Raw genomic sequence first — 26201 nt, forward strand, 5'->3', positions numbered from 1 at the left:
AAAGCAAACAGAAGAGAAAATGTGACCGTGGAGGCAGAAATGGGAGTGATGTGGCCAAAATGTGGTAAGTCAAGGAGACCAATGGTGCCAGAAACTGCAAGAGGAAGCAATGCTCAGCACCTCCAGAAGGAGTGCAGCTGCCAACACCTTAACTTCAGACTTCTGAGAAAATAAATTTCTGCTAATTTAACATACCAAGTCTGTGGTTGTAAGCAGCTATAGAAAACAAATATATTCAGCAAAAATGTGCCCCCAAAATGAAGAAAAATAAAGACATTACCAAAAGACAAATTGCACTCAAAGACCTATGGAGGAAAAAAATATTAATGGAAGTTGTTCAGACAAAGGGCAATGATTCCAGACAGAAAAATGTCAATAGAAAAAGCAATGAAGGGTATCAAAAATAATGTGTTAATATCAATGGAAGCTGACTGTACCAAATTTTAAAAGTGGCCTCCCCTGGCTACTCAGGAGACTGAGGCAGAAGGATGTCAAGTTCAAGCCCAGCCTGGGCAACTTAGCAAGACTTTATCACAAGGTGGGTAGGGGTGGGGGTGCAGTTACAGGTCAGTGGTAGAAGACCACTGGGTTCAATTCCCAGTACCACTCTTTCCAAGAAAGTCATATCTTAAGGTATGGCAGAATAAAAGGAAAAGGGGGTTACAAAAGTATTATGATCTTCATAATAACCACTAAAGGTATAGTTAAAAAATTTCTAATATAAGGAAAATTAAAGAAAAATATTTGATTAATCCAAAAAAGGCAAGAAAATAAAAAGAGGTGTTAACGGGCTGAGGATCTAGCTCAGTGGCGCCAGCACCTGCCTCGCAAGCACAAGGTCCCGAGTTCAATCCCCAGTACCAAAAAAACAAGAGGTGTTAACAAAGAGAGAACACCAGTAGGATTCTAGATATAAATTCAATTATATAAATAATTACTATAATTAAAAATGTGTTTTGGCCAAGAGTTTGCCCTTCTGTTAACATGTTCCCACTGGGCTTGTACCACTGGTGGTACAAACAGATCTAATCACTTTTATCAATCTTTTTACTCGTAAAATTAATAAAAAGCCACGTGATGGGAAAGTCATGCAGGTACCACACCAGTGGTTCAAGCTGCCCAGCAGTGAGACATAAATTACAGCCCTATCGCGAACGTGTTAAATGTAAATAAATAGGTAATGGGTCCACCTACTTGTCAAAGTATAAAATACCGTGAAAGCACTCTCTTCTCACAACATCCTGTCAGCTTTTGGGATGGAAGTTCCATTGGCCTCAGAACTCTGGAGGCACCTAAGTCTACATTTCTGACCATCTGGTCTAAAGGACCTGCAGTGCTTACTGCACTGAGACCTTGCTGATAGTTTTATAAGTCAGGGAGACTCAAAAAAAAAATCAAACCCAAAAAAACAGGTAAGTATAAAGAAAAAAAAGGGAAAAATTATATAAAAGCCCACAAAATTTAAAATCATTTTAAAATTAGAGAAATTTTCTTTTAAAAGTAATTTTTAAGCTGAGCGTAGTGGTGCACATCTATGAACCCAGCACTGGGAAAGGCTGAGGTAAGAGGATCTAAGCTCAAGTCCAGCCTGAATAACTTCGTGACTTAGCAAGACCTTGTCTTAAAATAAGAGGGCTGGGTGATTTTCAGACCAAAAAAGGAAAAAACCTAAAAGTGGTTCTCTTGACCAGGGGTCAGCAAACAACAGTCTACCACCTTTTTCAGTTTTGTTAAGAGCACAGCACGCTGAATATTGTCAAAGGCTGCTTCTGTACTGAAAGCAGAACTGAGTACTGTACTTGTACAATCCACACACACAAAACACTTACTCCCTGGACCTTTATGTAGAGTTTGCCAATCCGTCCCTTTTACTAATCAAATAGCAGTACAAAATGCAGACATTTCAGCATTCACAGCCTTGCGCGTAACTAATGTTTATGACAAGCAATGTTTTATTATCCTACTAGGTAATGTTAATAACAGGTTTCTGGCTGTTTCCCTGGCCCAGATTCACTCAGGATCCTCTTCAGCTATTTAATATTTTGCTTACACTAGCATTAATAGCTTTAAAATAATAGGTCTCACCACTAAATAATCTTTCATCAATCTGGAAAACTCCATCACTCCTCTTCCTCCAGTTGCTTAGTCCTTCATTCTCCTCAAATTTCTTAACCAGCCTCCTATGTTCCCATGTGCCAGTGAATAGGTTTTTTATTTTTGTGGTGCTGGAGACTGAACCCAAAGCTTTTACACTGAGCTACAGCCTTTTTTATTCTGAGACAGATTCTCATTAAGTCACTAAGTTGCCTGGGCTGGGCTCAAACTGGTCATCCTCCTGGTCATCCTCCTGCCTCAGCCTCCCAGACTGTGCCAGTTAATCTTAACTGTCATGGACACTGGATGAAGAGACTCTTAGAGGTGAGTGGATCGTGGGGGTGCTCTGCTATTCAGGGGACTGGTCCAGTGACAGTCACCCCTGAATGTGTTGTCAGGAGGTGGGCCCATGGCAGGGACTGGGGCACGCCTTTGGAGGGTGTTGTCTCTCACTGGTGCTCTCCCCATCACCTAGAACTAAGCAGCTGTGCTCTGCCAGGCCCTTCTGCCATGATTCTGCCTTTGGGCCAGCTGATCACTGACAGAAACCATGAGCCAAATTAAATCTCTCCTCCTTTTTTTTTTTGGTACCAGGGATCGATCGAACTCAGGACCTTGCGCTTTTGAGGAAGGCGTCGGAACCACTGAGCTAAATTCCCAGGCCCAAATCTCTCCTCCTTTAAGCTGCCAGTTGTCCCAGGAACAGAAAAATTGATTAATATACCCCCTTTTCCTTATATTACATTCTGGTATTTTTCTTTAGCAGTGTTCTATCTGCAAATTAACCAGTTTTGTCCAAATGCTTTTTTTTTTTTAAGTTCTAGATGGTTCTTTTTTCCTCAGGATCTTGCTCCCTCTTACACTTGATTCTTTCTTTTACACTTGCAATTATGGTAAACTTGTCTGTGTGGTGTAGCTTCTGCCTAATAGCTCCATTCCTGCAGTGACTGGAGGTTTTTACATGATGAACAGTGCTCCATGTTTTGTAATATATTGTATGTGAGCAAGCAGAATTTCTGTGGAAAGCCCATACAACCCAGTTTGAAGACAGGGCCTCCACAGCAATTCTGCAGTTGCTGTTATCAGGAACTTCAGGGACAAAGAAGCATGATGACCATTTTTCATGTTTGTCAAAGCCTAGGAAATAAGTAATACAAATGAGTGCCCCAAATATCCCTGAGGGCTACAAATGCTTAGAAAATACTCCTTCTCAGAGCCCATAGGTACAAGATTCCTCACAGGGCTCATAAATGGACTCCTCAGTCTTCACTGGAAGGATCATTCTCTAGGGAGCAGATTGACAAATGAAAGGGTCCACTCCTACTCCCTGTCTCGAAAGGTCCTACCTCCAGTTGATAGTGAAACTTTTCGAGACCAAGCGCCAAACTGCAGCCCAAAACCCAGTTTTTATCAAAAAGTGCCAATACTGCAATTAAGCCAGAACACTAAAGAAAAAAAACTCCTATATTAGTATCTTTTAAAGAAAAAAACACAACACGTGTGCCACAAGTTTGCCACCACTGTCCTATCCCTTACATTCTGTCCCCATGTGGGTTGTCAAAATCCACAAACAGCAAATACCTCCAGGACAGACACAATGCTAGCACAATAGCCAAATGAGCCACTTTCATATCTGGCCCAGATATTTCTCTTCCCTCCTCCAAGTTCAGTTATACATCTGTCAAATGTTTTATTCCGTTTTCTTAGAGTTTTTGTAGCAACATGGTTTTAAGGTTATCTCTTCTACTATATTGTTAAAACCTATGACAGGACAACCATTGGCTATACTGACCAAATAGCTTCCCCAGCTTTTGGTTCACACTACGCCCACAGCCCATGTTTGCCTCAGTGACTCCACTAAAGGAAAGGAATGTGGTTCAGGTTGAAATCAAGTCAGTAAGATCTCCTATCCTATCCTCCTAACCAGCAGGATCTCTGGTCCAGAGTAGAAACTGAACTCAATCAGGACAAACCCCAGGACTAGCCTGAACAGGGAACACGACACCTCGCCGGGCTTTCCTACAGGACAGAGATAAAGAGGCTCCTAGTAAGAGACTACTCTAAGGCACTTAATCTAACAGACCACAGCAGAGAGGAGTGGTCTGTGACTAACCCTGAACTAACACTGAGGAAGAAGTGAGGCTGAGACCAAGAGGTAGACAAACTAGATTCTGCTCCTACTGCTGAAGTTACGAGATAAGGTTTTGACCAAAGCCAGTCTGGTCCTGATTTTTCACTTCCACTTGTTTGCTTGTCTAAGCTGCTCTGAGCTGGGTTTGTTCACTGAAATTGTTTTAACAGACATGGAAACAGACCAAGTGTTCAAAGTTCAATAATTAAAACAAAATTCTACTTGCTTACCTGGATAACCAATTCCTTTGGCATTTGCATAAGGAACCCCAGAAGATCCAGGGCTATAGACAGGATTCATGATTTCAAGAACTGAAAGAAAAAAAAAGTAATTTAGTCAAGCACTTTGTTCTGATTTTTGTCCAGCATCTGTCCCAAAAGATTATGCAGCAAGAGTTTTTCTCTAGCCTACTATAAAACAATGTTTTTCAGCAGAGAACAGAAACCAAACACTCAGTATCCTAACGTGTTGACAAAATCCACAACTTGTAATTTTTGTACAACTCTTCTGTCTTCCAGAGGTGAATGGGGGAAAAAGATTTCACTACATTTCTATTAAAATGGGGGGGGGGGGTGTTCTACAAATATCCTAAATATTCTTGTAATAATAGTTAAGTAAACCAAGATATATTTAAAGAATGGAACATCATGCAGTGCTTTTTAAAAAGTATTGAAAAACACAAGAATGATACAATGCTAAGTGAATAAAGTAGAGTGAATAAAGTAGATCTCAAATGCATACCTACATATGGACACATGGACCTCCAGCACAAACGGAAAAAAGTGGGACAAAATACATAAAAATGTGAACAGTAATTATTCAAGAAAAGATAGGTTTAGTATTCCTTGTACTTTTCTGAATTTAAGTAACTTGTTATTTTTTTCTTAAAAAGATATATTATCTGCAGCCAGCCACTCTCAATGTTCTATCATTCACTAATCCTTTTATTTCATGAAGTTCAAGAATCTGCACAACTATGATCCTACCTATTTCCTGACCAAAATAAGATGCTCAGTAGTATTCCCAGAAAGCTCCTCTGAATTTTACCATCCGGTGTCATCTTCAAGTATGAGCTTTCCCTAGTCCTCATTTGATAAATCACCCACTGACTGTGGCTAAAAGATTAAGGTGATCTTCCATGACTTTTCAGGTTAAGAGCCTGCAGACCATAGACTGAACTCACTGAAATTATGAGCCAAAATAAACTTCTTCTCCTTTAAATTGTGGGTGTCAAGGTCTCAGTGAACAGAAACATGACTAATATACCTATACAATGGAAATTTTACAGTGAAGAAAGAAAATGAAAGACTTCCAATGCTCATGGATTGACAGAATTAATCGTCAAAACAGCCATATTACCAAAAGCGATGTACCGATTCAATGCAACACCAATCAAAATACCAATGACAGTCTTCACAGAACTAGAAAAAAAATCCTAAAATTTATATGAACACACGAAATAGCCACTGCAATCCTAAGCCGAAAGATCAAGGCTAAAGGCATCACAATACCCAATTTCAAATTATACTACAAAGCCATAGTAATAAAAACAGGATCATACTGGCACAAAAACAGACATATTGACTAATGGAATAGAATAAAGGACACAGAAACAAGCCCACTCAACTACAGTCATCCAATTCTGGACAAAGGAACCAAAATATTCATTGGAGAAAAGATAACCTCTTTAATAAATGGTGTTGGGAAAACTAGATATCCCTTTCCAGAAGATTAAAACTAGATCCTGTTCTCTCACCCTATACAAAAATCAGTATGAAATGAAACATTGAAACTTCTAAAAGAAAACAAGGGAAACACTTGAAGCCAAAGGCACAGGCAAAGACTTTCTTCCTCAACAGGACTCCAATAATAGCACAGGAAATAACAGCAACAAAGAAAACTACATTAAATTAAAATGTTTCCACACAGCAAGGGAAATAAAAGGGTGAAGAGACAGTCTACAGAATGGGAGAAAAGCTTTCCCAGCTACTCTTCTGACAGAGGATTAATATCTAGATTATACAAAGAACTCAAAAAAACACCAAAAATCAAATAGCCAATCAACAATCAGGCAACCAAATTAAACAGGCTCTTCTCAAAAGAAGTACAAATGGCCAGTAAGAATAAGAAAAAATTTCAACATCTTTAGGAATTAGGAAAATGCAAATCAAAACTACAGTGATATTTTATCCCACCTAGTCAGAATGGCTGTCATCAAGAACACAAAAAACAATGCTGGTGAGGATGCAGTAGAAAAAGGAAGCCTCCTCTAAACTGCTGGTGGAAATATGAATTAGTGCAGCCACTACGGAAGTCAAGTTCCTCAAAGAAATAAAAATAAAAAAGGAGCTAGTACCATTTGATTTGATCCAGCTATATCATTCTGTGGTACACAGTGAAAGCAGTTAAAGACAGCATACTATTAGGATACCACCATACCCATGTTTATTGCAGCACAATTAGCCAAGATACAGAACCAACCAACATGCCCATTAACAGAAGAAAGGATAAAGAAAATGGGATATATAGATATAGACAGTTTGGCAGATCCCAGTATTACTCAGCCACAAGGAAGAACGGTCTACCATTTGCAAGAAATAAATATATCTAGAAACCATCATGTTGACCAAAATAAGCCAGACTCGGAAAGACAAATATCACACATTCTCCCTAATATGTGGAATCTAAAAAAGATGGTAAGTAGAGGAAGGACTATTATTAGACAAGAAAAATAAAAGAGAGGTAGAGAAATGTAAAGGAAGGTAGTGGGTAAATGGACATGAGCAAAATATTATATACATTAAACCCCCCTCAAAATGTGAAATTAGGGCCAGGGATTTAGCTCAGTGGTTCTGCCACCTGCCTCGCAAGCGCAAGGTCCCAAATTCCATAGCCGGTACCAAAAAAAAAAAAAGTGAAATTAGCGGGGAGGAAGGGGTCCAGGGTGAGGGTGAAAAGATGGAAATATGATACGTGAACATAAGGATCTGCCAGAATGAAACCCATTCATCTGTATAAGCAGTGAAAGGAATGAGGGGAAAAACTCAGGAGAAAAGGACTTTCCAAAAGTTATAAGAACGATGGAAATACTGTGTTCAAGGTAGTAGTTTAAAGGAGACAGCTTATTATGTATTTTACTAAATTTTATTTAAAAAAGATTAAGCTCATCTTTAAAATAAAAACTGCATCAGGCCAAAAGGGATAAGGGAACTCTGTATTCTCTGTTCAATTTTGCTATGAACCTAAGACTGCTCTATAAACCTATTTTTAAATTTTTAAAATTTTTAAATATCCATAAAATGTTCATCCATTTACTTGTTTAGTGCCTGCCATCCCCAGTGAGAACGCAGCCCTATGCAAGCAAAGCACATGCCCTTGATCATGTTGTCTGTGGTATCTCCAGCATAAATAACACTGTCTGCTGTAAAAACGAAACTACCTGATCACCTTCCAAAACACACATGTATCTCAGACACTCAAGGTTAGCAAACTGCATTATAAAAACAAAATTTTTAAAAACTTCAAATTTTCACCTTACCTGACTCAGAATATTCATAACCAAGCAGTCTAATATACAGAATTACTAACTCACATCCTTAGCCTCTGCAATAAATTTCATGTAGAAAGCATGAGGCCAGAGGATCTCTCATTCAAGCCCAGCCCAGGCAACTTAGCACCACCCTGTCTCAAAAATAAAAAATAAAAAGGACTAGTAATGTAGCTCAATGAGAAAGCTCTGGGTTCAATCCCCAATACAGTAAACAAACTGGCAACATCAGTGATTAAAACACTGATTGAAGGGATGGAGATTTAGCTCAGCGGCACTACGCCTACCTTGCAAGCTCAAAGTCCTGCTTTCAATACCCAGTACCAGGGGGAAAAAAAAAGAACACTGAAGAACTGTCCAACTGTTTTAGTTTTCTAAACAAAAGCCAAATTTGCCATGTCATCTACAACTACAGTTAAGTGATAAGTCTCAATCAGAACCTTCCAGTGATAAGGTTCTACTCTACCTGTGCTGTACAATATGGTAGCTACTTGCCAAAAATGAGTATGATCATCTAAAACAGGTGGCCAAATTCTTTGTTAAACCTCAATTCAGTTGCATGTGGCCAGGATTACTGTAGTGTAGTGGACAGTACAGGCATACAGCCGAGAGTGAACAAGGATAGGAAAGTGTAACAAGTAAGCAGGAAGATCAATTTTGTGTTTCCCCAGAGTTTAGGAGCCCACACATTGCCTAATACGGACCCCTGCTGCTCCGCACTGACTGGAACCCATTCTTGAGAGACCTGCAGCATCAGAACTGTGGAGACCCTCAAGGAAGTCATTACTTCCCTGGTTCAATCATCATCTCCCAAGAAGTAAATACTTCTCAAATTTAGTTCTCTGTTCTGTACTAGAATCTAATTTTATATTCTTCACTGAATTCAAGAAAAGCAAAGCACTGTGCAAAGGCCACAAAGAGAGAAAGAGGAGGAAAGAAAAAAAGTCCCTCTTCTGAGTTTACAACCCAGAAGAAGTGCTGTCCAACAAAATTTCCTGCAAAGATGGAAATATGTCTGGACTATCCAAATATGGCAAATAAATTTTTATTTTAAACAATCCCATGTAAATTAATACCTGTTGCTGTGGACAGCACAGGCCTATAAGGAGTAACACAAAAAGCATGAATAATACAGGGCAATTAGCATGAAATGCCACAGGAGAATAGTGAAGGTTAAGTGCAGAGAGCAAAAATGCAATTGGAGAGGGAGGGCAAAGCATTTCCAATAACTTACTGATTAGCTGCAGAAATGAGAAAACTCAAAACGCATTTTAGGAATACTGGACAACTGGACTTATTTGAAACTTAGGCTATGGATAGGAATACACAACAAACGATGATGAAACATGAATTAGGTAACAACCAGGGGAACATGTGGGCTGAGCAGGAGCTGTCAGATGAGCAACAAAGCTCACTAAACAGATACCGTACAATTCCACTCCTAGGTATACTCCCAGGAAAAATTCAATGTGTATTTCACCCAACAATGTACTTTAATGTTTATTTTGCACTACTTGTGACAGTGGAAAACTTCAAACAATCCCAATGAAACAAAACACCAGGAGACTCCTTTCATTCAACCTGACTTGCACTCTAGATCACTAATTAGTACAATGTATTCTAAATTTTCCACTAAACAGTATAATAACCACACTTGAATTCTAAATACCCTAAATTCCAAACTATCTATATTTCCTGAAAGCAATTTTATTTCTCCAGAGGCAAGTAAGCAATTTAAAAATTTTAATGAACTTAAAATTACAGGACTGATGTGGAAAAAAGTTGCAGGTTCCTCTCCAACTTGATAAAAAGCCTTGCTTTTTTTTTTTTTTTTTTTAAGAAAACCAGTAACCTAACAGACATATCTGTCTGTGAGCAAAGACAGTACTAAGCTCCTTAAGTTACGGTTCAAATGAGGAGAGATTTCCCTAAGACTGAGCTCGAGGACAGGGAAATACCTGTTCAGCACCATTTCCCTGAACTTCACACAGTGCTTGGCAGAGTGAACACCTTGTATCTGTGTGTAAACAGCTGAAGAGCTATCCAACAAAATATGATTTTTCATAACAAGAAATATTAACAAGACATACACTTAAATCTAATTCAGAATTACTGAAACATCTGTTTATTGATTAGAAGACTTGAAACCTGAACCACTGATGAACTTCAACATCAAGAGTCAAACTAGTTACATTATGTGCATCCTTGTATGACAAATGAGTTACTCTGTTATCACTTAAGATGCACTACTACAAAGACCAAATGGAGCCATACCTGTAACCCTCAGTTTACAAGTATAGACAAGAAGTTAGAGGAATTGCTACAAAGCAAACAAATGAAAAAGAAAGGGCGTTCTAGAGTATAAATGACCTGGTTTCTTCAAGTCAATGGTCTCAAAGAAAGGTTGGTCAGAGGAGGAAATTCTAAATTAAAACAGATTTGGACCCAAAGGCAGTAAGTGGATGTTTTCTAGATTCTAATTTACCTGGAAAAAAATTGTAAAAAACACAATTTTTTAAAAATGATGCATGGGACAAATTGAATATGGGCTGGGTATCAGATGACACTAAACAATTAAGTCTGTTATGTAATAATACTACTGTGGTTATAGATAAATGTATAGTTTTTAGAGATGCATACTAAACTACATACGGACAAAATAATGTATTTCTACAAAAAAGGGCAAATACAACAAAATGCTAATGATCTTTACATCAATATGTTGGGAATATGGATGTACACTGAATTACTATATTTTTTAACTTACATAACAAAAAAGTAAAGGAAAAAAACCCACCCTTAACAATCTACCTAGGATTCTAGTGCCACTAGTCGCCCAGCAACCACTAATTTCCTACTCTGATTTGGTATGGACCAAAGATCCTAATCCCAAAGCTGGATCCAGAGAGTACCACTTTTCAAGTTTCGTGTTTGAAATGACTCAACTGCTGGAATTCCTAGGGATGGTTTGATACCTGCATCAAAATAAATCTCATATTTACCTTTAAAAAGATAATGGCAAAAACTCAATTTTACTTATTTATTTTTGGGGAGTACCAGGGATTAAACTCGGGACCTTGCGTTTGCGAGGCAGGTGGCAGAACCACTGAGCTAAATCCCCGGCCCAAAAAACTCAATTTTAAAATCCAATAAAATCAGAAGTAAAAAAATAAAAACTAAAAAAAAATAAAATCAGAAGTATATTGTGCTCGCTTTGGCAGCACATATACTAAAATCAGAAGCTTATCTTTAAAATGAAACTAATTACTGTACTATCTCTAGTTTTAAAATAGACCTCGATCTAAACAAAGTTCCCACACAAAATAGTAATTATAAAATTTTAAGGTCTAATATTTTAGTATTTCATATCAGCAACCTTAATTTCAAGAGGCTTAAATTCTCTCCAGTGACACCAATACACAAGATACAATACCCTTTAAAACATGTAACAGAAGTTCTGCACTCTCCAAACTCAATTTCCACAACCAATCTTTGCAATCAGACAGATTTCAAGAAGAAAGACATAGCGTGGAACACATACACCAGACAAGCATTTACTCTATTATGCTGGTATACTGTAATTTTAAAAATTGTTCTCACCTGATCCAGGAAAAGACACTGGCTATACTGTATACTGTATACAAGTTGCGAAGACAAAAATTTCCCTTTGAATTACAGAACCTACAGAAACTTAAAAAAAAAAACCTTAAAATCCACTTCAGATTTTCTTTTCCAATTCTAATCTTCTACCTCTGTGATAATTACGCTGTCCATAGCATTTTCCAAGGTTTGGAATTCAAGTAATTTTGGCGTTACTATTCTACCTCACCTTAAAATGAAAATGGGCTGAAAGGTAGTCGAAGGTGCTTCATTCTTCCTGGGCTCCCGGCACTTGCCTTACACAGAGCCTTAATCCTCCCACTACTCTGAAGGCAGGATAAAGAATGGGAAACTGACTGCTAGGGCATTTCTCCGGACTGCTGCACAGTGAAAACAGTAGAATCCGAAGCTGGCAGACTCCAACTAAAAAGCCTGCAGTACCTTCTCAAAAACTTAACTTTCATTTAGTAACACAAGTATTTTTAACTCATAAAGCTTCCTTGCATGCCAAGATACTCCAAATTGTTGCATAAATTAACATCACACACTTTACCAAAGTACGCCTGCTTTATAAAAACTTAAGAGAAACTAAGTCTTTCACAGTTACCACCACAGCAGCTTCAGAAAACTAGTCTTAGATTTCGTAAGTCTTAGCTGTCAAAACAAAAACAATTCATTCTCTTTTAAAGTGTCTCTACAACTACCAAAACCAAAACTTTGTATTTAACCGGAAATCACTCAGCATGATATTTGATAAAGTAATCTCAAATTACACAAGGATAACTGGGGAGTTTAAGGAACTATAAAACCTTTCCATTTTAAAGCCTACTGCCCAAACACTTCAAAATGCACGTGCAACTTTAATAAACATTAACTTTTACAATCCATCAGGTGCATGTTCGCACGTTCTATAAGAGGAACGCCCCGTTCGCCGACGTGTCGTAAAGGTGCACTTTCTTTTTTGCAAAATGTGCGCGAAACGTTCTGAGTACCTTACAAGCCTACCTAGACCGTGCCTTTCTGAGCAGGAGGGAGGACATTCGGTCTGCACAAGGCAAACGGAACGCGACTCTGTGGACAAATGAGTGGCCGCTATAGGTTCGAAACGAAGGCACCCTCGGGGATCTGAGCGCAGTGGCAGGAGCGACACTGCTGCGCCTGTCCCTAGCTCCGCGGCTACGACCTCGAAGTGCAGAGGCCAGGGGCCCTCCCGGGCCACAGCCCGGCCGCAGCCCGCCCCGGCTGCCCCGCCCAGCAACCCCAGTCAGCCGCGCAGCCCCAGGACAAAGCGCCGGCCCGCCCTGCCCAGCGCCCCGGGCCCGACCTTGGCGCCGCCACACAAAGCACCGCACTTCCGGCAGGGCGCCCCGCCCCCACTTACCGCCGCTCCAGGCGGCCTGGGCCTCGGGCACCGGCGCGCGCCGGCCCGGGTGGGCTCGGCCGTGGGGTGAGGTGAGGGGCGAGCGCTGTGGAGGCCGATCCCAGCTGCGGCTGAGGCCCGGGCCCGTGTCCCCGCCGCCTCCCAGGCGCAGCAATCCCCCTCGTCCGCTCGGCCCGGCCCGGCCCGCCTCTCCACAACCCGCGCTCCCGCCGACGCTGCGCCACTGCCGGGCGGTCCACCTCACTTCCGCCGGGCACTGCGGCGGGCGCGGGCACGTACGCAGCGTGCGCGTCCCCGTGAGGATGCTCCTGGTGCCTAGGGCGCCGTCCTCGACTGAGCCGAGCCCTGGTGAAAAGGGCGCCGGGAAGCTTTTAGAGGCGCCGTACCGCAGGCCTCCCCGAGCCCACTCCTGGAGTGGAGGACCGGCGGCCCCGGAGCCTGGCTTCCTTCACGGCCCAGTGGGCGGGTGCAGGTCGGCAGGGAGCGCTCGCCGGCTGCAAGGCTGGGGTGTGAGCCTCGAGAAGGCAGAGTCTCGGGAGCCCTGGCTGCGGTCCCGTGGACCTGCTGCCCCACTCCACACTGTCTGTCCGGGCCGCCCTGAGGTCTGCATGGGCCTGCGCTCCAGTCTCCCTAGCCGCGCCCGGGTGACTCTCGTTGGCGTCTTGCAGCTTTCAATGCGGGTTAAAACACGGATCGCATATCCCTTATCCGAAATATTTGGGCCCAGAAGTGTTTTGGAATTTGAATCTTATTTAGCGATTTTTGCATATACATAGTAAGATACCTTGGGGATGAGACCCAAGTTTAAAACAAAATAAATTTGTTTCATGTACACAAAACCTGAAGGTGATTTTTATACAATTTTTTTAATTTTGTGCTTGGAATAGTTTTATGGTGTGGAGTTTTCCACTTCTGTCGTCATGATGTTGCTCAAAAAACTCCACAGAGTTTGGAGCATCTTGGATTTAGGATTTGGAGATTAGAATGCTCAACCTATAGAGTACTGTAAATGTTGATGCCCTTGAATAAATTTAGGACATTACACGTTGTGGTTTTTTTGGTATCGGGAGTCAAACTTGGGACCTTGCGCTTGCAAGATAGGCGGCAGAAAAACCACTGAGCTAAAACCCCGGCCCTAGGACACTACACTTTTAAACATTTTCATTGTTATACCGAAACCAGGGTGAGTTGATAGCCACTGTTTTCCATCTCAGAAATATGTAAGTCTGCAACAGTACAAAATTCTGTCATTCCTTTTTTCCTTGAACACCCATCTCCATTCCACCGGTCCCGCAGAATTTTATTCTTATATTTGAATGTTGAAAGCCTTTTAAAAACGTATTTTTATTTATTTATTTATTTATTTTTTGGTACCGGGGATTGAACTCCGGTCCTTGCACTTGCAGACCAGGCGGCGGAACCACTGAGCTAAATCCCCGGCCTTAAAAATGTATTTTTAAAAATTATCAGTCTTGGTATAATAATTAGAAAATGCTGCAGTATCGCCAAGTCCCCAGATCTGTGTCTTCACACAACCTAAGCATTTCTGACTTAAGCATAAAGTCCAAAAAGGTGGGATGATTCTAAATCCTACCAAACAAGAGAACTGAGTATGAAGAAAACTTCAAAATGATAGACCAAAGAATCAAGAGCTATAATATATCTAAATAACATTATAGATATGGAAAAGATCCATTTTATGCAGGGTTATTTATAGGAAAAGTAAATATATTTGTTATATTTATAAATTTCATAATTTTATGTTTATAGTTGTATTGATATATATGTTAATGTTTTTAAATTTTAATATTTATACCTAGCAATAAATTTTTATAAAAATTATGAAAGGGCACAAAAAACACTTAAATATATGGAGGAAAAACATTACATTATGGATTAGTAGATTTAAAATCAGAAAGAGATCAATGTTCTTCAAATTCATTCATGAATTTAATAAAATTCCAATAAATTACCAATAATGAGTTTTATTGAGATAAGGTTATTCTAATTTACGTATGGAGGAAGTAAAGAAACATCAAAAGCAAGAATATCTGTGTGTGTGTGTGGTTTGGGTTGAACCCAGGGCCTCTCACTGAGCTACATTCCCTGCCCTATTTTACTTTTTTTTTGGTACCAGGGATTGAACTCAGAACCTTGCACTTATGAGGCAGACGGCGGAACCACTGAGGTAAATCCCTGGCCCTCCCTGCCCTTTTTTTTAAGAAATGTTAAGACAGTGTCAACTGTCCAAGATTGGGCTAGAACTCGAGATCCTCCTGCCTCAGCCTCCAAGAGTGTCAGGATCACAGGCATGTGCTACCAGCAACACTTTCAGCAGAAATTAGATGAGGATGTGTGGAATGAAATGAATTCACATTTATTCATTGCAGGATTGTTTATACAATAGTAGCAAAATGCTGGAAACAACCCTGGTGTCCATCAATAGGGAAATGATTGAATAAACTCTGGTTTTTTAATACTCTGTAACAAAAAAAAACAAAGAAAAAAGAAACGAAGAACCCTTCTATGTACCAAAATGGAATTGTCTACAAGGTAGACCATTCAATGGAATGGAAAAAAACCCCAAAAGATAAGACTACATTAAAGAATATTATCTTTTTTAAAAGTAGAAATAAAAAATAGTTTTATTTACTTGCATTTAGAGAGTATTGTGATATTTACAAAAATATTGAAAAACTATCCAAAAACTAAAAGCAATGATTACTTGTGGTGAAGCTAGGGTAGAGGAGGATCTGGGCAGATAAAACAGAGGATTGAAAAAGATAATTTTCATGTTTGTTTTCTTTAAATTTTGAACCATGTGAATGTATTACCAGTTTTAAAATTAAATTCAAAATAAAAATCTCATATATTTGTAATGGGAGTGCAAAATGGTGTAATCACTTTAGAAGAAGGCCTGGTCATTTCTTATAAAACTAAACATGTATCTGTCCTACCACCCTGTAAATTGTACTACAGAGAAATAAAATCTTTCATCTACGCAAAGACTTGTACAGAATATTCATAGCACTTCTATTGATAATAGCCCCAAACTGGAAGGTATCCATGCATCTATCATTAGGAAAACAGCTGAACAAATTCAGGGATGTGCTTAGGGTGTTTTCAGGGTATTTTCAAAACCTCAAGGACAGGCTGGGGATTTAGCCCAGTGGTTTTGTCACCTGCTGTGCAAGCGCAAGGACCCAAGTTTGATCCCCAGTACAAAAGAAAAAAAAAAAAAAGCTCAAGGACAAATTTCTAGGGATTCTAACAAAATTTCCAGATATTTTCCAAGCCATTTAACAAGCACAACCATACTTATAAATTTTCCTGTTGTTGGCGCTTTTATTTTTTAATCCCCCCCCCCGCTTTAATTTCTTGCCTTTCCTGATGCCTTTGCTCTCTTGGGCCTCATGGAGTCATGACCATTTTTATAAATTATATTGTATAAACTTAATATTGAAACACAGGAATATATGCTCAAAACTCAGCCCTTTCTAGTTACTTTATTTGAATGTTACCTGTGTGCTAGGGCTGTCTGGGTCCTTTGCATCTGCCTGTGGACATGCTGCGCAGCTCTGTGCTGCTGCCTTCTTTTCTCTCCTCCCTGAGTGGTGTCACCTTGGAAACCTGAAATCAGCCATGGTAGAAACATTTACCCCCATAGAATGCATCATATAATACTAATCAGGGTTCTTAATTGTTGGTTTTCTAGACTCAAAAATGTAATGGAGAAAATATTAATAACGCAGGTTAAGTTTAAAAGTGAATGGTATCTGTTGGCATCATACTGTGAATAGCACAAAAATTATGATGTATTATTTTGGGGCAATCTTAGGAATTGAACCCAGAGCCTTTGCACTAAGCTATGCCCACCCATTATGTGTGTATATGTGTAAGTGTCCATGTGTGTATATGTTTCTTCTTGTTTTGAGATACTGTCTTGCTAAGTCACCATGTTGCCCAGGCTGGATTGAATTTGCAATCTCCTGCCTTGGCCTCTCACAGTGTTTTTTTTTTTTATATTCAAAAGCTGAAACCCAGGGATAGAGGTATAACTCAGTGGGTGGACCACTTACCTAGCATAGCATGCACTTACCTAGCTTACATGATGCCCTGGCTTTGATCTCCAGCACACATACACATACACATACGCACACATACACACATACACACATGTGTGCACACATGCGCACACAAAATTTTTACCCAGTCCTCCAAATAAGTCATTCATGTCATTGACAGACAAGTGGAGTTTTAACAGTTATTTCACTTTAATATTAGTAGTTGACATAAAGGAAGATATCAATCAATTGTATGGTCATCAGGTACTTGTATTTTAAAACTTATTACAGTGGACTGGTGATGTGGCCCAATAGTAGAGCATTTGCCTAATATGTGGAAAGTCCCGAGTTTGATCCCTGCCACTAGAAGAAAAAAAAAGAAAAGAAAAAGCTTATCAGATAGTGTAAAATTGCTTTCAAAGTATTTTCACACTTATCAGATAGTATAAAATTGCTCTCCAAGTATTTTCAAGCTGCACTATCTTCAGTATCCCCAGTAAGATATGAGTTCTAATAACTTCATGTTTGTCATACCTGATACAAACTTCTTAATTTTTGCCAATCATGTCAGTTTGAAATTGTATCTCACAGTTGTTTCAGTTTCCTTTTTTTTTTTCTTGTGCCGGGGATCAAACTCGAGTCCTTGTTCTTGCGCAGCAGGCAACGAAACCACTGAACTAAATCCCCGGCACCTCAATTTCCATGTTTTACAAATCTTTGTATACTATTTTTGCCTTAATGTTTCTTTGTCAATCTACTTGAGTTTGTTGTGTAAAATGATGGCTCAGTAGAAAAGCTTCAATTTCTTTTCACCGTCTAGCTGGAAGCGAAATTTTTGAGACTATAAAACTGTTTTGGTTTAGCAGATTGGAATGAGCATAAAGATCTACTTCTATTCCCTTCCAAGGCACTATTAAGGTAAAATAAAAGAGGTTCCTTCAAAAAAAAGGAAAAGAAAGGAAGGAAGAAAGGAAGGGAGGTAGGGAGAAAGAGGAAAAATGGACCCTTTATAGTCCTGGAAAAAAAGGTAAAGGTGCCATCAATTACCTGGACCTTTATTTCTTTTTTTTGGTACTGGGGATCGAACTCGGGTCCTTGCAGTTTTGCAGCAGGCAGTGAAACCACTGAGCTAAATCCCCGGCCCTACCTGGACATTTTGAGATGGTTGAGTGTGACAGCAATTAGGATTGGAGGTTTTGGATTTGAAATGGAAGGCCAAGAAAACACTTTTGTGCTTCTTTAGACTTCTGTAAACATGATAGATGTTCAACAACTAATCCGCACCACAGCAAACAAAGGATGGCAGAAATGTGGGAATGGTGGCAGGCAAGACAAGTGGTGTGAAATAGACGTTCAGACAGGGACATTAACATCAAGGCTCCAGTGCAACACTGTGCCCCATCTCATTTCCCCACTCTGATGTGCCTGTGCAGCTTCATGTTTTTACTTATGTGTGGTGCAGGGCATGGCACTCAGGACCTCACACTGCCTATGCATGCTCTCTATCCCTGAGCTACACCCTCATCTCGGCTTCAGGTTTACAGAGGTAAAATATGTGCCTGCTCTTCTGAAAAGAAATAGCTTCCCCTGAAGAAAGTTAAAGCTCCTGTCTTAGTCTATTTTCTGCTGATACAATAGAATATCTGGGAATTAATAATTTATAAAGAAAAGCAATTTATTTTGACTCATGGTTCTGGAGATTGGAAGTCCCAAACCATGACATCAGTGAGGTCTGGTGCTGCTTCAACTCATGACAGAGAGCAGAGGGCAAGTGGATGCTTGTAAGCAGAGACAAAAGAGGAGGAACAGCCCCTCTATGACAAACCCCTCCTGTGCTAACTAAACCAGTCCCAGGAGAGTGAGCCCTCACTCCTCTGGGAAGGACACTGGTGCCTCCTGAGAACTTAATCACCTTAAAAGGCCCTACTACCTTTCAATACCCTTAAGTTGGGAATGAAGTATTAACATGAGTTTAGGTGGGGACAAACCATATTTGAGCCATGGCAGCTTCTCTGTGGATGTTCAGGGCAAGATGAAATCAGGTTTAGATGTGCAAAAACTCATTTGTTTCTACTCAAAGAGGCAGCTCCCTAAATTCCTCACAGGAGGAGCAAAAGGGCAGCCAGCAGGTCAAATAGGCTTGCCGGTCCCATGTTGGACTGAACATCAGCTTGCCTTCATGTTCTTTTCTTACTAGGTCTGCATTTCTATTTGGGATGGACTTATGGCAGTGATGAAGACTGTGGAGCACTTGAAGCTCTACTACTCCACCCTCAGTGCCACTCCTGCTACTTTTATGCATATAACAAAATCATTTAGGCTGTGCATGGTGGCACACACCTGCAATCCCAGCACCCAGGAGGCTAAGGCAGAAGGATAGCAAGTTGGATCCCAGAACAGACAACTTAGTAAGAACTTGTCTCAAAAGAAAAGTGCTACGGATGTAGCTCAATGGTAGAGGACCCTTGAGTTTGATCCCCAGTCTTCCCTCCAAATTCCTTGAGATAGTCCAAGAAAACAAAAATGAATTGAGTAAAAGAGGAAACTTGGGAAGCTATGGATCACTTAGAAAGGTACAGGAAGCTAGAAGTACAAAGGAGTTCCATTGCCTTCTATTATTTGTAAGAATCTCATTCCAAATTATGTGGAATATGGCATTTTACTTTATGCCCTATTTGGAGTTTCTTTTATAACCACAAGAATTTATTGCTTTCTTTGTTGTTGTTGTTTTATTTTTACTTTTTTTTTTTTGAGACAGGGTCTCTTTATGCAGTTCAGATTGGCCTTGCACTCACTATGTAGCCCAGGGTGCCCTTTAACTCACAGGAATCCTCCTAACTCAGCCTCCCAAGTCCTGAGATCACAGGCATGCACCACCACACCTGGCTATCATTTTCTTTTTTTTTTTGGTACTGGGGATCGAACTCAGGACCTTGTGCTTGCAAGGCAGGCGGCGGAATCACTGAGCTAAATCCCCGGCCCTCTTTTAATAAAAAAAAAAGCCATACCAATTATTAGGGTGAACCAGGAAGTGGAGCTAATTAGCAGGTAATTTATTTTGACTGAATTCTGGGCCGTGGAGGCAGGATGTAATGTCCTGGTGTGGCTCCTCAGGATCCCCTCTCAGGCTAAGATGAGAGACTATGCAGTCAGTACAGACAGATGTAGGGGAAGAAAGAATGTGTTCTCACCTGCAGCCTACCTTCTTCCTTCTGGACTCTTCTCAGAGAAATTGGACAGAAAGTCAATTTTACTAAGGCAGAAAATTTACAAGGGTACACTCCCCGGTTTACCTCCTGAAACAGTTGCTTAAACAGACACTGCATAGAGTCTGAGGAAGTCCCCCAGAGATGGGGCCCTCAACTTGATCTACTGAGTAAATTCTTGATTCTTATGACAGAAAAATGAATTTCAGGAAATGTCAGTGTCAGGCATGGGCAGGGTTATTTGGCAGAGTTAGGAAGTAAAGGGGAATACTAAAAGGACTCTAGCCAGAGTAACTGAAGGGGACTCAATCTGATGCAGGGGTTCAGACTGGCCCACTCATAAAAGCATGAGGGAGGCTAGCTTTCAAGGTTCCGCTGAAGTGGGCCAGGTTCTGGTTGATCACTCTGTTTGGCTTTCCATGGCTCCAGTGGAATCTTTATGGCTCCAGGGGCAATTTGATTCCCAAGAGATTGTCATTGCTCTAGAGGGGGGGGCTCCCTTGGGCTCATGTCAAGGGGTAATTGTTCCCTTTGGAGGGGAGGTAACCTCATCATAGGGTGGTTGGCCAGTCTGTGCTTTTCCTAGAACCCCAGTAATTGTAGAAATGGAGATTTCTAGGCTTTGCTCCAGGGGACTCTGGAACTGGGTATTGTGAAAGTTGGCAGTTGGATATCCCTGCAAACCTGAAAGTTATTTTAGTTACTCTTGATGCCCTCAGTCTGGAGGAGGGATGAAACAGAATAAATAAATTTGAGGCTAATAAAGCTTGTAATACAGACAGTACCTAAGTGATTAGCATGCCTATATGAACAGCTGAGCAAGGAACTGCTCTAAAGTTCTGAGGTAATAAAGGAGACATATGAAATGAAGGCAGAGATGCTGTAGATGCTGTGAGATGTGTCAAAGCCCAGGTGTCTGAGGGCATCTGAGGGCACCTGAGGACACAATCCTGTCATTTAGTGCAGGCACATGATGGGGCTTTGTTATATAATAATGATTCAGCATAGACAACCATGCATGCACCACACGGCCTGCAAAGTGGTCCAGAATGTTTTGTCTTACTATGTCTCAGTAAGCTGATATAAACTACTAGAAGTGCTTTGTTGGAAAATATAGCTGGGTTCCTGCTTTGTGATATCTGCTCCATGAGTGTTCTTTTCTTTGGGAACCTCACCTGACTGAGCCACCCTTCAGCCCACTGGCCCCGACAGATGCCAAGCTTTATCCTGCTTTTAGTTACTGTCTTAGTCACTTTCTTGTTGCTGGGACAAAATATCTGACACTCACAATTTAAAGAAGAGGTTTATTTTGGCTCACAGTTTGTAGAGGATTCAGTCTATAGTTCAGTCCATACCTCCAAGGCAGGAAGGGCATGGTGGAAGGAGGTGGTGAAGGATAGCTTCTCACATGATGGCAGCCAGGAAACAGAGAGACAGGGGAGGAACCCCAGGAGGGAAAATACCCTTACAGGTTGAGCCCTAGTCACCTGCCTCTTTCAACCAGGCCCCATCTCCTAATAACACATTCAGCTAGGAAACATCAGTGGATTAATCCACTGATGTTATTAGCACTCCTACCAAGGGTTGATCAGAACCTCAGCTGCCTTTTGGGGGAAACAATAAGGAATAAAAAGAAAGAGACAGAGACAATTTTCAAAATAAAAAGGGGGAGTCTGGGAGGAAACCTACCTCTAGTAGACAGACTGGAAAAAAACTCCGCAGTTGACTCACTTTTATTAGCCAGTGACAAGTGCAGGAGGAGGGGTAGCATGTGTTTCATGGAACAGAAACTATAAAGAATGGGTGCATAAGGTTTAAATTAATGAGGAACCATATTGTCTCTACACCCAAATGCCTGTATATATGCTGCAACCTGCACAGCATAGGGTCGGAAGCAAGGGAAGAGTGGTGGAAGATGCAGAAAAAACAAAGAAACCAAGATTATTCTTGAAAGTTGGGACCAGGTACAACCATAGCTAATGGGAGCTAATGGCTGCCTGGAGTCCCATGTGCTCTTTATTTATACTGGATGGCAAACAGGAAGAGAAGGCGAGGCAAATAGTGCTACATGGCTTATGTGGCCTAGGCAGAAGGTAGTGTGATTGTTTCATAATCGGGGCATGCACAGGAAGAGAGCAGGGAAGGATATATAATGTAACTGTCTCCTGGGGCTGTGCCATTTAGAATCTACAATCTATGGAGGAGAAGGGGAGTAGGGAGGAGAAAGGGAGTAGGGAGGAGGCAAAGGGCCACCTTCAGGCTTGGCCCAAGGCATATCTATATCTATATCTATCTATCTATCTATCTATCTATCTATATTCTGGGGGGGGAGGGGGTTGAGGCAGGGTCTCCCTTTGTAGTTCAGAATGGCCCTGAACTATGTAGCCTAGCCTGGCCTCAAACTTGCAGCGATCCTCCTGCCTCAGCCTCCTGAGTGCTGCGACCACAGGCATGGGCAATCACACCTGGCCCAAATGCCTGTACATTGACAACTGTCCTGAGCAGATATTGTCTTGCCTCGGGAGTGCTGGGTTATCCCCATTCTGCCCATAGTCAGGGGCCATGTGGCCTTCTGCATACTTCTGTTTCTGAGGCAAGATAACACTGACCTTGAGACTGTGAGATCTGAGTTATCTAGCCTAGTTCCCAACACACCCCCATGATCCTTCCAAAGCTTTGCCTCTCAACACATTAAAGTTTTGGGGGACATTCTAGTTCTAAATGATATGTTATCCATTGGACATCTGCAAGTCCAGCCTCTAGGTCCCTGAGACCTAAGAAGAAAACACAAATCATGCTTTTAATGAGTAACAGGTTAAGGGCCCAGGGATTTCCTTGTCTTTTGTTGTTATCATGGTCTCTAATTGTATCTCAACCAAACTGGATTAAAATATGACCTTTTCTTATGCTTAAGTGATACAGTCATTAAAGAAAACTTGGTAAATGCAGAAAGGTAAGAAAGAAGAGTAAGTCATCCACAGTTCCCTCACTTGAAGACAATATGTTAGTGTATACTTAGGTAATCCAAATTCAAATCCTAAAAAGATCCTAATAGTACTAGTGAAGACAGAGCTAGACTTATAGCTTACTCATGTAGGGAACAGGGAAAGCGGACGTTACTAGAACTTCTGCAGTAAGTCCTAGTCTCCTTCGAGCCACGGCAGCACAGGGAGAATTACAGGAAAGGTAGAAAAATGAGACTTCGATCAGTGCTGCTCTGGGCAGCAAAGACAAAAGCCCCCAATTTACCGCACCTTTTATTCAGTCTACCGGGAGAAACAAATGTAACAAATGACCCCGGACAGGGAGTTCAGTACATCGTCGTAAACAGGATGTAACAATCCAAGAACAATGAGGAACTGAGTAGATGAAGATTTTGTTCCGCCCAGGATGTCTTCAACTGGTGTAATCTTGTCCTGGAGAATCACACCATCACTGGATCATTGAGGTCTCGTTGTGACTGGAGTCCAAAATGGAATTATGTCTTGGAATGCCATAGCTGGGTTGTAGGCAGGAGAACTAGGCTAACCCAATAATTTCCCCCTAAAATTATGTAGCACTGCTCCCAACATACTCAGAGCTGTATTAGGCACTTTGCCTGAACTTGTTCATGAGTGAATTAGGAAGATTCCTAAATGGTGCTACTCAATGGTGCTATTCATTCTAAACGGTGCTACTCTCTGGACTCCTGTGTTAAGTAAGCCACACTATTTTGCAAACCATCTTGTTGCAGGCATGGTAGGACTCCCTGTCCTCCATTTCTTGCCCCAGAGAGGAGCTGGGTTAAGACAGAGACCTTTGCCTGCTGAGCCTAGCGTTTTGAAGACCAAAATTGGTACTGGCCCCCAATTTTTTTTGGGGGGGGGTACTGGGAATTGAACTCAGGACCTTGCGCTTGCCAGGGAGCCACAGCACCACTGAGCTAAATAACCTGCCCCTCCCAATTTTTTTATTTAATAGCTTGATAAATTTTTACTTCCATATTTGTACATGGCATTTGCATCACTGTGTAAAAGCATTGCCAGCACCCCAGAAGTAGGATTGTCAGGAGGTTCCGTTAAGCCTTTTTACAGATAATATTCCTGCCCCTTTCCAAGAGGTTAAAAGCACCTTAAAAGTCTAACAGTAAGGATAATTAACATTCCTTTCCCTCTTAATCATCCTTTATTTTAAATAAACTTTTTATTTTGAAATAATTTTACACTTACAGAAAAGATAGTATACTGTTCACATAACTTCTCCTAACACTATCATTTTACATAACCATGGTACATTTGTCAAAACTACTAGCTTAAAAATTTACTTGCAATATATATATTTTTCCCAAACGTCCTTTATTCTACTCCAGGAGCCCATCTAGCAAAACACATCACATAGGACAGTTTCTCAATCTTTTCTTCTTTTTTTGGGGGGTGGGTATTGGGGATCGAACTCAGGACCTTGCGCTTGTGAGGCAGGCAGGAGCACCACTGAGGTAAATCCCCGGCCCCATTCTCTCTTTTTTCTGATGAGCTTGATAGTTGATGAGAAGGATTTAATTGGGATTTGTCTTATGTTTTCGTACTAGTCCTTTAGACTGTGGTTATAGTTTCTTGGGACAAAGACCACAAGAAAAGTGCTGTGTTTTCATCACACCATATCAACAGTAAACACAATCAACATGTGGAATCAGTGTCAACACTAATCTCGACTATCTAGTTGAGGCAGTGTGTCAGGTTTGTTTGTTTTTTTTTCTCAACTTTTATTTTTGTGATACTGGGGATTGCACCCAGGGTGTGCTGAACTATGTCTATAATCCTCCTTCCACTTTTTTTTTTTTTTGAGACAGGGTCCTGCTATAATAGTTCAGATGGCCTTGAACTCACTAGGTAGCCCAGCCTGGCCTTGAAGTCATGATGATCATCCTGCCTCAGCCTCCCAAGTCCTGTGATTATAAAGTGTACCACCATGCCTGGCTTCTCAATAACTTACTGATATTTTTTTTTTCCTAATTCTCTTTTGCCTTAATTGGTTTACCTTCCTTCTTTGCTCCACTCTCCCTTTTTAAACTTTTAATTTTGAAATAATTATAGAATCATAGGGTAGATTCACAAGACGTTGCAAAGAAATGCACAGGGAAGTTTCTTAGCGTAAGGTTATTTCCGCTCAACTCCTTTCCCTACTTTACTCTTTGGAAGTCACTATGCACAGCACACACTTAGGGGTGAGTGGGAGTAACACAACTCTCTTGATGGGGTATTAATAGTTACAGTTCCTTTGTAGGAAATATTTATCCCTTTTCCCTATTTCCTTATTCATTTACTTGTATCAGTACAAATATACTCCTGGTTATAACTTCATCTTATGTGATTTATCTTATTGCTAACATCCTTCCGGGTTTGGGCCCGGGCGCTCTTTCAGCTTGACGATGCCCTTGTCCTCTGATACACCCCTGTTCTTCTCTTTTTTGAGAGCTTCCTTATTTCAGGGCACAAAAGATATTCCAAACTCAGCTTCCGTTTTGTGTGCTCCAGTCCTATAGGCGCACATTTCTTTCGGAAGCTCTGGTCCTTTTTGTTAGGCAATAGATTTTCGAAGCCGAGATGAGGGTGCTAACGACTTTTTGGCTGAAAACCGAGCCTATCCTCAGCAGAAAAGAAGCAGCGCGCTGACCTCGTTCAGGGGTCTTCCCGGCGTGCTCAGGGCACCTCCCCTCGCCGTCCCGAGCCAACTTCCGGCGTGCCCCGTGCACGCGTGCCGGCGGTGACGTCAGGACGTTGGGCCTGTGCAGTCGCGGCAGAGCGCTCGGCGGCGTCTTAATACTCCTTGCCTAGCTTCTGCCAGCGGCTAGACGCTTTACAGGTGACTGTGCGGCTCCGTGGGGGCGACCCAGGCCCCTCCCTGGGCCTGGGCCTGGGCCTCCCCCTCCCTCGCCTTTTCCGAACCTGCCCTTGAGTCGCGCCGTCCGCTCTGCACTCCGCGCCCCTCTGAAGGGAGGAACACCCCACGCTCCAGCCGCTCTGCCTGCCGCCTCCCCCTCCTGGTGTCCCGCCCTCCTTCCGCCCCCGCGCAGTCCGGGCTCCCGAGGGGACTCGACGCCCAGCGCGCCCCCCCCCCCCCAGCCGCCTGGCGCTGCTGCTTCCGCACTGAGCCCCTGCCCCGCGGCTCAGGCTCTGCCTCCTCAGTTCGGTTTCGCGCT

The 26201-nt window shown here is 41.5% G+C and overlaps 2 protein-coding genes across 9 annotated transcripts in view; one reads left to right on the forward strand and one right to left on the reverse strand.

The window, feature by feature from the left end:
• The window catches only part of Fam168b (family with sequence similarity 168 member B), a 38860-nt gene extending 25877 nt beyond the window's left edge, over positions 1 to 12983 (reverse strand). The window contains exons 1-2 of one of the 5 annotated variants that reach the window (XM_004836002.4): positions 12754 to 12983; positions 4456 to 4536 (exon numbers count right to left, since the gene is read on the reverse strand). In XM_004836002.4, coding sequence (XP_004836059.1) covers positions 4456 to 4525 — 70 coding nt within the window. In that variant the 5' untranslated portion in view covers positions 4526 to 4536; positions 12754 to 12983. The remainder of the gene's footprint in view (positions 1 to 4455; positions 4537 to 12753) is intronic. The other 4 variants (XM_021236350.2, XM_004836004.4, XM_004836003.4 and 1 more) reach the window with 4 other exon arrangements.
• A 12727-nt stretch (positions 12984 to 25710) lies between these two features.
• Positions 25711 to 26201, forward strand: part of Plekhb2 (pleckstrin homology domain containing B2) — a 50078-nt gene continuing 49587 nt past the window's right edge. For 3 of the 4 annotated variants that reach the window (XM_004836010.4, XM_004836011.4, XM_004836012.4), the window contains exon 1: positions 25711 to 25864. The gene's annotated coding sequence lies outside the window, so the exon portion shown is untranslated. The remainder of the gene's footprint in view (positions 25865 to 26201) is intronic. The other variant, XM_087198791.1, reaches the window with a different exon arrangement.

The sequence above is a fragment of the Heterocephalus glaber genome, unplaced genomic scaffold (genome assembly GCF_053883595.1).
Source record: "Heterocephalus glaber isolate CG9 unplaced genomic scaffold, H.glaber_assembly_v1.0 deba00000347, whole genome shotgun sequence".
NCBI classification, from domain to species: Eukaryota; Metazoa; Chordata; class Mammalia; order Rodentia; family Bathyergidae; genus Heterocephalus; species Heterocephalus glaber.